The following is a 15,551-nucleotide window of genomic DNA, read 5'->3' on the forward strand; positions in this document are numbered from 1 at the left end:
CCTAATAGAGTTGCAAAAAGGAGTTTTGTGGTTGCAATTGTTCCTCCCAGTGATCTCCAAGTAGCTCTCGTTCTCTCTTTTGTCCACTCCTAGTTTACCGGGTAACTTCAGAACGCACACACTGTGGCTCCCTGTCTCAAGAAGCTAAGTCTACACCGGTTGTCTAGCCAACGAAGGGGGAAGAGAGAGGCAAGAATAATGGAAGGAATGGGGAACTGGGGACCCTCCCAGGGCACTTCCATCATCCATGGCTCTTGGCCATGCTGGCTGGAGCAGATGGGAGTTGGGAACAGGAAGGTGAAGCCAAACAAAGTCTAAAGAAGGGAGCCTGCAGAACGACTTTCAACCAGCCCAGCATTCCTGTTTGGACGTCGTAAAACCAGAGGTTCAAACAGGAGCTGGTTGAAAAACCTTTATTTTTGTAGGGGATTTCAATGCAATATCCTTCCTGAATCAGGAACAGGTTTTCATGGGATCCTGCTCAACTAAGGAGGCGGGGGTTAAATCATGGCTGACTTGGTTGGGGAAAGATGTGCATAATTTAGCATCCTTCTCTCCTCCAGTTGACATCTGAACCACTCGTAACCACTGGGCTGAAGTTGAGCCCTCATGAACCCCCTGGTGGGCTGAGATTTGCCTACAAGCCAGAGGTTCCCAACCCTTTCGATAAAACTCCTGAGAACTAGATTTAAGTCTTTGCTTTCTGGGAGATACTGGCTGAGTCCCTGTCAGTGCAGGCAATCCTTTCATTAAGACAAACCTGGTGATATAGAGTGATGTAAGTCTTTATAATGACAACCGCAGCAGTTTTTACCTTGATCAGGAGGGGTGATAGTGATCATCTGTGCTGTGAATTCTTCATCAAAGTAGCGTGTGTCCGTTTCAGATGTCACCTGCGGTTTAAATGGTGGTATGAGCTGGAAGAAAGGAAGAGGAAAAAAAACCATCAAAATTTACCATTGGCAGGGGTGGGTGTGTTGTTTCGCTCCTTTAAAAATGGTTAACTCACTCTGCTGATTTCACTTAGCATAATGTAGTTCTGGCACCTGAACTGGCTTTTCACCCACTTTCTAAATGATTGCCTGGTGTACTGGACTTGAGACAATGGGTGGGTCGTTTAGAGCTCAAGACCCCACAGAGCAGACAGATGGACCTTAAAGCGTGATGCTGACCAATTTAAATATGTCTATGTTGTTTTAACTTTTTTGTTTGTTTTAATTCACAATCTGAAGCGATGGGGAACAAGGTTATGATGTCCACGACTTAGGGGCAAAAAGCCAAGTGATTATACTGTCAGTTTTAGAAAACAGCGCAACTAGTTTATACATAACCACCTGCTCACATAAAACTGCTATGTCCCAGCGCAGGCCACACGGCTCCATTTATGGCATAATGCTAAGCCAAGAGTAGCCAATGTGGTGCCTTCCAGACTACAACTCCCATCATCCCTGACCACTGGCTATGTTGGCAGGGGCTGATGGGAGTTGGAGTCAAACAACATTGTGCCTCGCCAGTGGTAGTCCCGCCTAGGGCTAGTGGGGGCTGGCAGGGATGGAGAACCTGTGGCCCTCCAACATTGCTGGGCTACAACCCCCATGCTCTCTTGAGCACTAGCCATGCTGGCTGGGGCTGATGGGAGTTGTAGTTCAGTGACGTCCGGAGGGCCACTGGTCAGCCACCCTAGGATCAAAGCAGTACTGGCATCAGATGGGCAAAAAGAGAAGAAGCCTATGCAGAAGAAGATAAAGCTGAGCCACCACTATTATGTGTTAAGAAAAGGTCAATGGGGGGGGGGGGTTTCTTGGGGGGGGGGGGGAGAGGGAATTCTGCCATTATAATTCTGTTGATTGTGCATGCCTGCATGGAATAAGAGTACTTTCCGTACTCATAAAAATGCTGGACCACTTCCCAACGCAACCTGAGAGCCAGCAAGGCTTGATCTGAATTCATAATGACGAGGCATCAACCAGGAAGCAGAAAACAAGACAGCTGAAATTTTGGTTCCACGGTACGTCGCAGGTTACCTACACGGGAGACTACTGGCACCCAGAAAGTTGAGCAAAGGCCTTTCCAAAGTGCAAGCAATGGGGACACCCCCATATCTGCTTACACAATGCAGCTGCACTCCTAGGAGTTCTTGCGTGAACGTGGAGTTGGGGGTGGCGGCAGGAGAGAGAACAGTCTGTTGCAAAACTATTCTGGTCTCCTTAATATTAAGGCTTCAACTTGAAGCATGCTATGTAAAGATGCACAAAGCTTGGCCTTTAACTCTACAGCACCGCAGTGCGAAAACTCCTACAGGGCAGCGACCAGGGACTTAAGCTATTAAAGTGTTTAAATTCCTTGTGAAACATTCAAAAAATGCAACAAGACATGGAGCCAGTTTTTTTAAAAGAGATGCAAAGCAGAAATGGAGGTAAATGATGGCATGGCTGGCACTCACTGAACCTGACTCACCCCTTCTGTTTTTCTCTGCAAGAAGCTTGGAGACAAGGGAAGCAGGATAAGCTCTGGGAAGTTTTATGGGCTCTGAACAGGGACAGGAGGAAGATGCTGACACACAGGGGGCAAAGGCAACTGTAAACCATCTTTCCCATCTGATTGCACAAGGCCTTTTTAATTAACCTGAATGGCATGATACTTGGAAACGTCCATGCTGACAGCAACGTTCAGTGAAATGTTAATCAAGGAACCATCCTCAAGGCCGCTGAATCCAACAGCCGTCACTACGTGAGCCAAAAAGGCCCATTTGTGAGCCAAAAAAGCCCATTTTGATCGGCTAACAAACAGCTACACCAGCTATAAACTTTTGTGGGTGTTGAACACTAGAGGGTGGCAGAGAGCCACACTAGCAAAGCCATGGGTTATGAGGAAGGGGGGGGGGCAGACCGTCCTGCAGTTCCCAATCCCTGGTTTACTGGTTTACATTACTGCCTCCTGCTGTGAAGCACCAACAAATCACATCTTCCAACATGCAAAACTCTGAATACCTTTTTTTCATACACATCTTGCCATACGATGCCAGCAAAAAATTTGTGTTGCATAATCTCCTTGGCGTCATCCTGTCCACCGCCTAACCTGTGGGGAGAAAAGTACCAGCACCACTTTAGCACAGTGCAAACGTTTTGCGTTTATACGCGGTTTTATAATGGTGCTCATTTGGCCTTTGCGAAAATGACTCGTTGCTAAGTGATGATGCAGAAGTGTGTGGACGGGGATGGTGCCTCTACCAAGTAGGCCCTGCGCGACCTTGAATGCTGATTGCGCCACTTATTTATTTAACAAAATTTATATACCACCTCTGAATAACCCTCTAGTAAACCTCTAATAAAAAAGCCTGTAATAAAAACTTCTAAACAGTTTAAACAATGTTATTAAAATTATCAGTTAAAAGCAATTCAAATGCATTTAAAAAGAATTAAAATGAACAGCGAGAAAAGGATAAAACACATCAATAACTACATGCCTGGACAGGCTTGCCTAAACAAAAAAGAATCTTAAGCGTGCATTTCACAGAAAAACATTCAACAGCTTTGAAACCAGGTCAAATAATCATCCTGAACTGCAGTGTGGTCTCCAGAGTGGATTTTTTTTGTGGGTGGGTGGGGGAAGAGGAAGAAACGCTTTGTAATCTTTACTTGCTCTGTGATGTTCCATTTCCCCACATTCGGACACTGGGATGACACAGAAGGCGTTTCACTGCTCATTTTAGAGGATGCTCTAGGCACAAAGGGGAACTCTGACTTAAACAAGCCAGGAAGTTACAGCACTAGAACCGACTCACAGCAGGAGAGCACAGGAGAACAAAGAGCACAATGGCCCGTCCATACGGCTGGGCGGTATCTGGTTTTCGGCATCATGACATAACACCAGTTAAACAGTGTGATCCACCATGGTCTGAAATAAGGAGGGAGCTATGAAGGGGCATCGGCTGGCTTCACGGTTTTCCCAGCACTGTGATTTTTGCCAGAGCCTGCTCTTGTGATTCGCTGCCCCCTGCATGAGGCCGGGGAGAGCTGAGCTGGCGGAGTTAACAGGGGCTGCAGGAATCGTGAGAAGCATTAGCTGGCTTCACGGTTTTCCCCACACCGTGATTTTTGCATAGCACACACACCATGTGATTCACGTTACATCGCCATGTCAGAAATTACGATGCCAATATCACAATATGAACTTCAAACTAGTTTGAGGCGATATATTGATATATCGCCCAGTCCTACTAACTAGGCGGTGAAGGTCCTGTGTGAGCGCCTGGAGGTGGTTGGAGGATGGATGGCGGCTAACAGATTGAGGTTGAATCCTGACATGACAGAAGTACTGTTTTGGGGGGACAGGGGGCGGGTGGGTGTGGGGGACTCCCTGGTCCTGAATGAGGTAACTGTGCCCCTGAAGGACCAGGTGCATAGCCTGAGAGTCATTTTGGACTCACAGCTGTCCATGGAGGCGCAGGTTAATTCTGTGTCCATGGCGGCTGTCTACCAGCTCCACCTGGTATGCAGGCTAAGACCCTACCTGCCCGCAGACTGTCTCGCCAGAGTGGTGCATGCTCTAGTTATCTCCCGCTTGGACTACTGCAATGTGCTCTACGTGGGGCTACCTTTGAAGGTGACCCGGAAACTGCAATTAATCCAGAATGCGGCAGCTAGACTGGTGACTGGGAGTGGCCGCCGGGACCACATAACACTGGTCCTGAGAGATCTGCATTGGCTCCCAGTACGTTTCTGAGCACAATTCAAAGCGTTGGTGCTGACCTTTAAAGCCCTAAACGGCCTCGGTCCTGTATACCTGAAGGAGCGTCTCCACCCCCATCGTTCAGCCCAGACACTGAGATCCAGCTCTGAGGGCCTTCTGGCAGTTTCCTCATTGCGAGAAGTGAGGCTGCAGGGAACCAGACAGAGGGCCTTCTCGGTAGTGGCGCCCACCCTGTGGAACACCCTCCCTTCACATGTGAAGGAAATAAGCAGCTATCCTATCTTTAAAAGACATCTGAAGGCAGCCCTGTTTAGGGAAGTTTTTAATATTTAATGCTGTACTGTTTTTAACATTTGATTGGGAGCCGCCCAGAGTGGCTGGGAAAACTCAGCCAGATGGACGGGGTATAAATCATAAATAATAATAATAATAATAATAATAATAATTATTATTATTATTATTATTATTATTATTATTATTACTAACTAGTTCAGGATCCTGTTCTCGCATCGGCCAGCCAGATGCCCATGAGAAGCCCATAAGCAGGACTTGAGCACAGCAGCAAGACTCTTCCTACCTGAGATTCCTAGCCACTGGCTTTCAAAGGTGTGCAAGGCTAGTAGCCATTAGATAGCCCTCTCCTCCTCTAATTTGTACCATCCTTTTCAAAAGCCATCCAAGTTGCTGGTTATCCTTGCATCCTGTGGGAGGCAGTTTAACAATGGACTGTGTGTGTCCATCTTAGTTTAACTATGCCTTCTGGGAAGAAGCACTCCCTTTGACCTGCCCTGAATCTGCCTCCGGGAATACGGGGTTTAGGAGCCGCCTGCATTGGAAGACCAGGAATGCCAAAGCCTCACCTTTGCTTCGGATCCTTCTTCAGCAAGCCCGACAGAAGCGACTTTGCTTCGGGCGATAACGTGCGTGGGAACCGGATCTCTTCGCTGAGAATGAGCTCAAAGAGCTTCTCGTGGTCCTGGTTGTAGAAAGGGAGACGCCCGCACATCATTTCATACATGACGACTCCTAAGCCCCACCAATCCACCGCACGGCCGTAGTCATTGTCCTCCAGCACCTGCAAGAAGGCCAGAGCTTTATGTCAATGGCAATTCTAACTCATTCATGGATCAGATAAGCAGAATGAAGGAATTCCTGTCCTGGCCTTTTTTTGTTTCCTGCACAGCATCCATTCAGGCCAGGGATGAGGAACCTTCTCCCCACCTCCCATGGGGTCTTAGTAAGACACAAGCTTAACCTGAGCCCACAGGGTGAGGCAGCAGCAAAAAAGGGCGAGTGCTATTCTAGGCTGTATCAACAGAAGTCTAGTGTCCAGATCAAGGGAAGCAATCATACCACTCTATTCTACTTTGGTCAGGTACCACACTTGGAACACTGTGTCCAATTCTGGGCACCACAATTTAAGGAGGATGTTGACAAGCAGAGGAGGGCAACCAAGATGACCTAGGGTCTGGAAACCAAGCCTTATAAGGATTGGTTGGGCATGTTTAGCCTGGAAAAAGAGGAGACATGATAGCCATCTTCAAATATTTAAAGGGTTGTCACATGGAAGATGGAGCAGGCTTGTTTTTTCCTGCTCTGGAGGGTAGGATCCGAACCAATAGCTTCAAATGACAAGAAAGGAGATTCTGACTAAACATCAGGAAGAACTTTCTGAGGGGAAGAGCTGTTTGACAATGAAACGGTCTCCCTTGGGAGGTGACGGACTCTCCTTCCTTGGAGGTTTTTAAGCAGAGGTTGGATGGCCATTTGTCATGGATGCTTTAGTTGAGATCCCTGCATTGCAGGGGGTTGGACTAGATGACCCTTGGGTCTCTTCCAACTCTACAATTCTACGATTCTATGAGCTGCCATCATCCCTGATCTCTGGACATGCTGCCTGGGAGTAATGGGAGTTTGAGGCCAACAGCATCTATAGGGGCGTAACAGAAACCTGGTACCCAAGGCAGTCTGTATGTTTATGCATATGCAAAAAGAGGTTACTCTAATGGGACAAGAAATGGATGAAAAGGTTTTATCATGATGGGCAATGAAGCCAGTACAGTGGTACCTCGGGTTAAGAACTTAATTCATTCTGGAGGTCCGTTCTTAACCTGAAGCACCACTAGCTAATGGGGCCTCCTGCTGCCGCTGCGTGATTTCTGTTTTCATCCTGAAGCAAAGTGCTTAACCCAAGGTAATATTTCTGGGTTAGCGGAGTCTGTAACCTGAAGCGCATGTAACCCGAGGTATTTAAAATATGGGTAGATGCACAGGAATACGTATAGAAATGGAGATAGTTTTGCATCAGATGAAGGGATTTACTGTTGCCATCATACAAAAGAATTACTTGAAGTACTTCAAAGCTTTGACAAATTCCATCGTCACAATGGCACTTGAGGGCATTTTAACTCAACTGGCCAGAGATGTGAAAGCTTTCCAAAACTCCTCCAGACCTTTAACTATTCTGTTGACAGTTGTGCCCCCCCCTTCTCTCTCTCACACACACAACTGGGAACTCTTAACGGGTTTGTTTGTTTTTAAATGCAGGCTAAGAACCTCATTAGAAATCGTCTTGCAAATTCCACCCATCTGAAACATAAACAGAAATCTATGAGGTTTCAACACTGGGGGGCGGGACGACCACATATACGGTTACAATACCCAGCATAAAAAAACAACATCTCACAACAGAGTTAGGAAAAGTACCCCTCTCCCCTACCCCACACAAAGAGAGATGAGCAAAAACAAACAGACAGAAGAGATCAAGTGTTATGAAGAACAGTTTAAAAACTTTGCGTGTTTAGCTGGGGGAGGAATTACAGGGGATGGGATGAGCGCAGTGGGGGGGGGGTGTGCAGTGAAACAGCAGAGGGTGCAAACTCACAACATGCTCCCAACCCCCTAAGAACGACTGCCTTATTGTTATTGCTACCGATATGCACCGTGCAATAAATGACGCAGCAGGATAGCTGCAGAGGTTTTTACAGTTCTAACACTCTTGCTGTTAAGGAGTTCTTGTTCCTCTGTTTAAAAGGCTGGCCAAGAACAACCGCAATTTGGCCTCCCTCACCCAGAAGCGACTCTGCTGTGAGTCTTTCACCGGGCTGCATCTCAAAAGAGAGACAGTGAGGATCACTCCATAGACTCAGAGGAGGCTCAGCGCCACTTGGTTCGCCCGCCTCGTACCTGGACATTTTAACCATCATGTAATTTTATGGAATATCTCTTTCTTTTAAACCACCTTGAGAGCACTGGCAGAAGGTGATTTATGAATGTAAAAAGCAAGTACAAATAGTCATGTAGACTGATGGAATCAGTCATCTAGTCCAACCTCCCCACAACACAGGAATTACAAATAATACAATACAGTGGTACCTCTCCGGTTACGAACTTAATTCGTTCCGGAGGTCCGTTCTTAACCTGAGGTACCACTTTAGCTAATGGGGCCTCCTGTTGCCGTCGTGCTGCTGGCGCGCAATTTCTGTTCTCATCCTGAGGTAAAGTTCTTAACCCGAGGTACTACTTCTGGGTTAGCGGAGTCTGTAACCTGAAGCGCCTGTAACCCGAGGTACCACTGTATAAAAATAAAGGAAGCCTATCTTTTCAATGCCCTCTTCATATTGGCGGTAGTAGAAATAGTGCCATTTTAAAGTGTCTGGGGTGAGGAACCTTCGGTCCTCCAGATGTTGCCCCAGCCGGCGGCCAGTAACGATGGGAGTTGTAATAAAAAAATCCTTCCAGTAGCACCTTTAAGACCAACTAAGTTAGTTCTTGGTATGAGCTTTCGTGTGCAAGCACACTTCTTCAGATACATCTGAAGAAGTGTGCTTGCACACGAAAGCTCATACCAAGAACTAACTTAGTTGGTCTTAAAGGTGCTACTGGAAGGATTTTTTTATTTTGACTATGGCAGACCAACACGGCTACCTATCTGTAACTGGAACGATGGGAGTTGTAGTTCAGCAAATTCTGGAGGGCCTCACGTTCTCCTTCCCTGGGTTAGAGAGTGTTGGACCAGGACCTGCAAATTCAATTCTCGACTTGGCCGTGATGCTCACTGGGTGACACCCTGGGTTGGCCACTGCCTCTCAGCTCAAGGCTACCTCTCAGGGTTGTTGTGGAGATAAAATGGGAAGGACCAACCACGCTGAGCAACTAGGAGGAAAAGTCGGACAGGTGTGCAATAAACAAACCGACACACAGAACTAGTTAAAAGCAAGAGGGTTAGAAGCCTTAAACCTCTGCAGCAACCCAAATTATTCTGCCCTGCTTTATGGAACTAGCCTTACAACTCAGAAAGGCAAGCCGGTCACGCCTAAGGCATACTGAAGTGCCTTCCTTAAGCACAGAGATTGTGGAGAGAGGTGAACGATGATGCGGAGAGAGAGGAAAACCGAACATTAGAGAGTTTGCTCTTCTCCCTGCTTGCCCATCTCTCTAGACTCGCAGGCATGTCCAAAGTCCATTTCGAGGGCCTAATGTGGCCCGCCAGTCGGTTCATCCCGGCCTCTGTGGCAGTTTATTTCCTGGGGTTAAATCCTTTAAAAAAATCGTGAGGGGGAAAATCCCCCCACAAGCTCAACGATTTCAATCCTCAAAAAAGCTCAGCAACTTTGAGGTAAACTCATTAAAAAAACCTCAATCCTAAAAAAAGTCTCAACAACTATGGTTGCCCCTCACGCATGTTCACTTCATCAAATCTGGCCCTCTTTGGAAAAAGTGTGGACACCCCTGCGAGTCTAGAGCCTGCTAACTGCTTAGTAGGAGCTAAGGAGGAGGGGTGGGGGTGGGACACTGGAACCTGGAAGTCAGCCTGCAGCAAAAAGCCAGAGGCTGCCAGGTATTGGATTACCCCACGCAGGTCTATTTACAGCCTGCCTCTTGCCGTATGATTCGCACCAAGCGACAGCTGGCTCTGCAGCTGCCCCCATATATGTAGAAGACCAACACAGCTGCCTCGTCTGCCAGGATTCCAGGAGCCAGCCTCATCATCCTTTACGAGCAACCGGGACAAGGGCGGGGGCATGGGGGGGCACTTTGGGGAGGCTTCGCACGCGGGACTGTGTGACAATGCAGAGGTGCCCTTTCCTGACAGCACTTTCTGTTCCCACTTCTCAAGGCCCCCTTGGAGCAGCTGCAAACAAGAGCAGAGACTTTGCTATTGCGGGAGATTCACAGAATCGTAGAATTGTAAAGCTGGAAGGGACCATGAGGGTCATCTGGTCCAGCCCCGTGCAAAGCAGGAATCTTTTGCCCAATGTGGGACTCGAACCCACAACCCTGAGATTAAGAGCCTCATGCTCTACCCACTGAGCTATCCCAGCTCATCCGTGCAGGAATCATTTGCCCATTGTTGGGCTCGGACCCTTGACCCTGAGATTAAGAGTCTCATTGTCTACCAACTGAGCTGTGCAGTGAGAGGAGAGGAGAGGGAGGCTGCTCTCTTTTGGTGAGGCCCAAGAAGAGCTCTTGCAAGGCCTATGCCCAGGGTTCCTGAGATGCTGCCATTGCAGCAGGGACAAAAAGAATAATTGCACTGAGACCTCCCCTCCCATTGCTGTTGGGTTAAAAAGGTAAAGGGACCCCTGACCATTAGGTCCAGTCGTGGCCGACTCTGGGGTTGCGACGCTCATCTCGCTTTACTGGCCAAGAGAGCTTCCGGGTCATGTGGCCAGCATGACTAAGCCGCTTCTGGCGAACCAGAGCAGCGCACGGAAACGCCATTTACCTTCCCGCCAGAGCGGTACCTATTTATCTACTTGCACTTTGATGTGCTTTCAAACTGTTAGGTTGGCAGGAGCTGTGACTGAACAACGGTAGCTCATCCCGTCACGGGGATTTGAACCACCGACCTTCTGATCGGCAAGTCCTAGGCTCTGTGGTTTAACCCACAGCGCCACCCGCGTCCCTGCTGTCGGGTTAGTGGGAAAGAAAAGAGAGGTTTGGAAGTGCATCTAGACCCTGCTGCACTCCCAGTGGCGTCCTCAGAAGTGTGTCAGGGCCACTACTGGACTCAGAAAGGAGAAAAAAAGCAATCAAGTTGTTGTTTTTTAAAAAATATATTCTGCTTGCTGAACCCAATTCCAGATCGAGTGAAGGGGCTCTGGGAGGAGGCCAGCAAAACTACTTTGCAGAGGCAGGCTTTTGAAAAGGAAGATAAATTCAACAAAAGCTGCCCCATCCTGGGGGGGGGGGTGGTAAATGGACTCCACGATGCCTTGGTTAGTTCAGAGAGATGCTGGCGACTTGCAGACAATGCCTCTCCAAGGCAGGCAATGCAGGTGTGTCCTGTGGTGTCTTCTTTCTGGCAAGATCTTGTTGTTGTTCGCATTAACTTTGTTTTGGAACAATCCTTTTTATCTGTGGATACTCATGCACTTCTTAATTGTAATTCCTGCGATGTGGGGGCTAACAGGGACGACAAAAGTGGGCCCTCTGAGCTGCTATGATTGCAAAGAGACTTCAAGGTTGGAAGGACAAACGCCCATCTTTTGCTACTCAGTGGGCCTGAAGCTCTCACAAACCTTTTCTATGTTTGAATGCACAACTTTTAGTCATCAATCACATCCGTACTTGGGACATATGGATCACCTACTTTAATATATACGTTTAAAGTTACAACTGCATTCTATTCTACTGCTAATGTGCGCTAACAATGCTGCTGTTTTCTTTTTGGCGCGTCTGCAAAATGAAGTTTTGAAAAGCACGAAGTAGATTTCGTTGCCTTTATTTTTTACTTGTGCCCAAATTTTACCGGCTAGGATATTTTACGACAGCTTCTTCAGTCAGGAGGGTCAGAGTCTCTCTGGTAAAGCTGATTTACTCGTAGAGCATTACAGTAGCCGGGTACAGGGAGAGAGCTATTGTCCTGCGTTCTTAAGAGAATCTGCAGGACCTCCAGGGTGGGGAAGGAATAAAAGACACCCCTAGAACGAAAGCCAGTGTGGTGTAGTGGTTAGAGGCCCTGGGAAACCAGGGTTCAAGTTTTTCCAGCCATGGAGTTCACCAGGTGAACTTGGGTCAGTCACTCACTCTCAGGCTAACCTACCTCACAGGGCTGTTGTGAAGATACAAGGAGAAGGAGAACTATATATACAACTTTAATATTGTATTTTAATCTTGTTTTTAAGTTGTATTTTAATTAATTGTTTTTATAGCTGGTGTTAGCTGCCCTGAGTCTGGTCTTGGCTGGGGAGGGTGGGGTATAAATAAATTTATTATTATTATTATTATTATTATTATTATTATTATTAGCCACCCTGAGCTCCTTGGAGGAAAGGTGGTATATAAATGCAATACATAACAACAGGAGGAGGAGAAGGAGGAAAGTTTCTGATCACAGAGATCATGCCATATAAAAATGCTATTCTACACATGTTAAAAAAATTGGTGTTGAACCAAAGGTGAGATGTTAGGAAGCTCTGCAAATGCCATCTTGGTAGTCAAGAGAACCCCACAATTAACTGGTAGTTGTTGCAGCAGTGGACTCTCATATGTCTACATTAATTTGCTTTGATGTAAGAAAATTGGCTTGAGTTGATGTTATACCCTTATCTGTGGGCTTTGGGTGCTGGGCTCTAAGTCCAGAAAGGGGAGCTATCTGTTAAGACTTGAGTATCTGCAACCTATGCCCTCATCTGGGCAGGTGAAGGGATGGGAAGTCTCAAGACAAATTGACGTGTGCTGCTTTGTGTATACAGGACAAGCCATCTCCTTGCTGCGGTCTCCGTCCCGGGTCCGTAAAGGTTGGGAGACCTGGCAGGCTGCTTTGCTGCAATTCTACGCCGCCTTTAACAACGAGCTAGAACTGGCCCTTCTGATGTTTTTAACATCCTTCTTTGGTATCCCTGCGGTTCAGAACGTCTGTATTTGGAGTGCATCTGCAGCAGCACCACTGGGCGCTTCCATCTGCCCCTGCTGCAACAAAACATGTCTCCCCCCATCGGCCTCTACATCCACAGCAGGCAATGGAACCGTCCAACAGTTTGACTTTACCTGCAAAGGTGCACTGCTTTAATGTCTCCTGAGACCAGGGTTTTTTTCCCCAGCCGGAACTCACTGAAACCGAGTTCTGGCACCTCCGAAGCATTGTGGGGCCATTCCCCGGAAGCCCTCATCTGCCCCACTGAAACGTGTCTCTCCCATAGCAGTCTCTGCAGCCACAGAAGGCGCTGCAACCCCACACCGGTTTGACTTCACCCCCCAAAGGCTCACTCCTCCAGTGTCTCCGGAGACAGACGGATGCCACCACCATCAAAAACAACATCTTTCTATTCGTATTTAAGGAATTATTTTCCAGCCAGTAGGTGGGGTGAGCAGAAGGCTAAAAAAGGTCATTTCACTTAAAATAAGTGGCTGGTCAGGTTGGGAGCCAACAGCTCTGAACAGCTGCACGGGTGGAATTTACAAGAGAAGGCACAACAGCTGTAAACACCTCGGCGACCGGCGCACCAGGCACATCAAAGCCGGCCGCTGCCATCTATGTCCCAAATTCCAGCGTGACCCTAAAACAACTATGCAGCAACTGTACAAACAGGCTCCGAGGCCGGGCTCCGATTACAAACAGATGACCAGGATGCCAGCAGTGCTGCTCCTTTTCTCTTTTAAGAAAGGGCGAGCGGCTTCACGGACGCAGGGAACTCGCTCACGCACGGACGCTCTCCGGATTGCTCAAATGCTAAACTGCCCCGCTGGGTGGCAAAAAGGACCGCGCAGAACCTAACACACACGCACACATTGCAAACCAGAGGACAAAGACTGTCCGAGATGGAAAGCAACAACCGTCCTTGGCACTCTCAGCATAGCTCAAGGCACTTCCTGTACATCTCTGTCACTGTCTCAACATCCCCATGTTGTGATTCTGCCCTCATTGCAGGTTTAGGGAACCAGTGAAGTGGTCAGGGTGTTGGGTTATGGCAGGGGTAGGCAACCTAAGGCCCGGGGGCCGGATGTGGCCCAATCGCCTTCTCAATCCGGCCCGCAGACAGTCTGGGAATCAGCATATTTTTACACAAGTAGAATGTGTCCTTTTATTTAAAATGCATCTCTGAGTTATTTGTGGGGCATAGGAATTTGTACCTCTATTTTTTTTCCAAAATATAGTCCGGCCCACGGCTGAAAAAGGTTGCTGACCCCTGAGTTATGGGGAACATACTGTGGGGAACATTTTTGGCTTCATGGTTCAGATCCTTATCAGGATCATTATGACACCCCATGATTGACAGGTGAGTGGCCTGCTAATATGGGGGGGGTGCTTCAGCAAGTGGTTTGCTAGCATTGGCCAACAGTCTCTATTATTATTATTATTATTATTTACATTGCTATACAGCCCTTCATCCAAAGATCACAGGGCAGCTTACCTTACAAAACCACAAAAATATGTATCATAATAGCAAACAAAAACAATGCCCCCGCCCCCGTTTAAAAGACCATAGTTGGTTTAATTAGCCAAAGACCTGGGAGAAGAGGAATGTTTTAGCCTGTTGCCCAAAGACAGGCACCAGGAGAGCCTCCCTGGGGACAGCATCCCATAAACGAGGAGCCCCCACACGATGCCTTATGAACTGCTCTATTTTCTGTCACAGGAAGTGTTGCTTATGATGATACAATCAAGGGCTGCATGAAGAGTACCTCTGGCGCAAGGTATTCCGGGGTGCCACAGAAAGTCTTCATCGTTGCTCCGTCTTTGATCCCTTCTTTGCAGAGCCCAAAGTCTGTTATTTTTATGTGCCCGTCTTTATCCAGCATCAAGTTTTCCAACTTAAATGAAAAATCAAATTTAAAGAGAGAGGGGGGAACAAGTCAATTATTTGGATAGTCAGTGCAGAATCTTCGTTTTCTTTTTTTTACAAAATTGCCCATTTTAAGAGAGAGAGAGAGAGAGAGAGAGAGAGAGAGAGAGAGGAAGGAACAAGTCAATCATTTGGATATTCAGTGCAGAATCTTCATTTCTTTTTTTAAACAAAACTGCCCATTTTATTAAAAAGAAGTTTCTCTCTTCTCACTGCCTTCCCATTGTGTTTATTTATTTAAAGCATGATCACCCTGCTCTTCAGCTGAAAAGGCTCCCAAAATGGCTTACACAACAAGATAGCTCCTGCCCTGAGGATTACAATCAAAAAGACACAACACAAAAGGAAAAAGGGATGGGGAGGGAGAAAGAAAACAAGCGGACCTGGGTATCTGTTATGGCTCCCTTTGAACTGAGCTGAATAGGCTTTTGAGCTAATAACAATAATAAGTAATAATGAGGATTTCTGAAGTTATTTTTGAGTGTTCAGTGTGGTTCACAACACATTATTGAGAAAATCCATGTAACAGCCTTGTCAGGTAGCCTGTAAAATTCCTCATTATTGTTGACAGCTGGGAGCCCAAGGCAGAGATAATAGTGGGGAAGGTCAGCTGAAGCCTGTGGGTGAGCCAGTCCGGACCAGGAGGCTCCCTAGCTTACACTTTTAGGGACAAACTTGACAGGCAAAGGAAATCCTTCAGGAGAAGACCTCTCCTCTCTCTGAATCTCTGCAAAAAGCAGACACAGTTGCCCAGCTTAGTTTAGGACTAAAGCAGAGAGGGGAAGGACTAATGTTTTGGCCCTACATCCTTTTCTCAACACAGATCGTTCTCCAAAACTGCTCTTTGCCCCACTGCAAAAATATGTATGACATACCGTATTTTTCGCTCTATAAGACGCACCAGACCAGTTTTTGGAGGAGGAAAACAAGAAAAAAAATATTCTGAATCCCAGGAGCCAGAACAGCAAGAGGGATCGCTGCTTTCACTGCGCAGCAATCCCTCTTGCTGTTCTGGCTTCTGGGATAGCTGCGCAGCCTGCATTTGCACCATAAGATGCACATTTCCCC

General features: G+C 47.3%; 1 protein-coding gene across 2 annotated transcripts in view; it reads right to left on the bottom strand.

The window, feature by feature from the left end:
* The window catches only part of AKT1 (AKT serine/threonine kinase 1), a 117,077-nt gene that overhangs the window by 2,761 nt on the left and 98,765 nt on the right, over positions 1-15,551 (bottom strand). For both annotated transcript variants that reach the window (XM_080986347.1, XM_080986346.1), the window contains exons 10-13: positions 14,323-14,451; positions 5,553-5,767; positions 2,991-3,078; positions 815-917 (exon numbers count right to left, since the gene is read on the bottom strand). In XM_080986347.1, the coding sequence (XP_080842473.1) occupies positions 815-917; positions 2,991-3,078; positions 5,553-5,767; positions 14,323-14,451 (535 nt within the window). The remainder of the gene's footprint in view (positions 1-814; positions 918-2,990; positions 3,079-5,552; positions 5,768-14,322; positions 14,452-15,551) is intronic.

Source organism: Podarcis pityusensis (genome assembly GCF_964106645.2).
Source record: "Podarcis pityusensis genome assembly, chromosome: 1".
In the NCBI taxonomy this organism is placed as follows: domain Eukaryota; kingdom Metazoa; phylum Chordata; class Lepidosauria; order Squamata; family Lacertidae; genus Podarcis; species Podarcis pityusensis.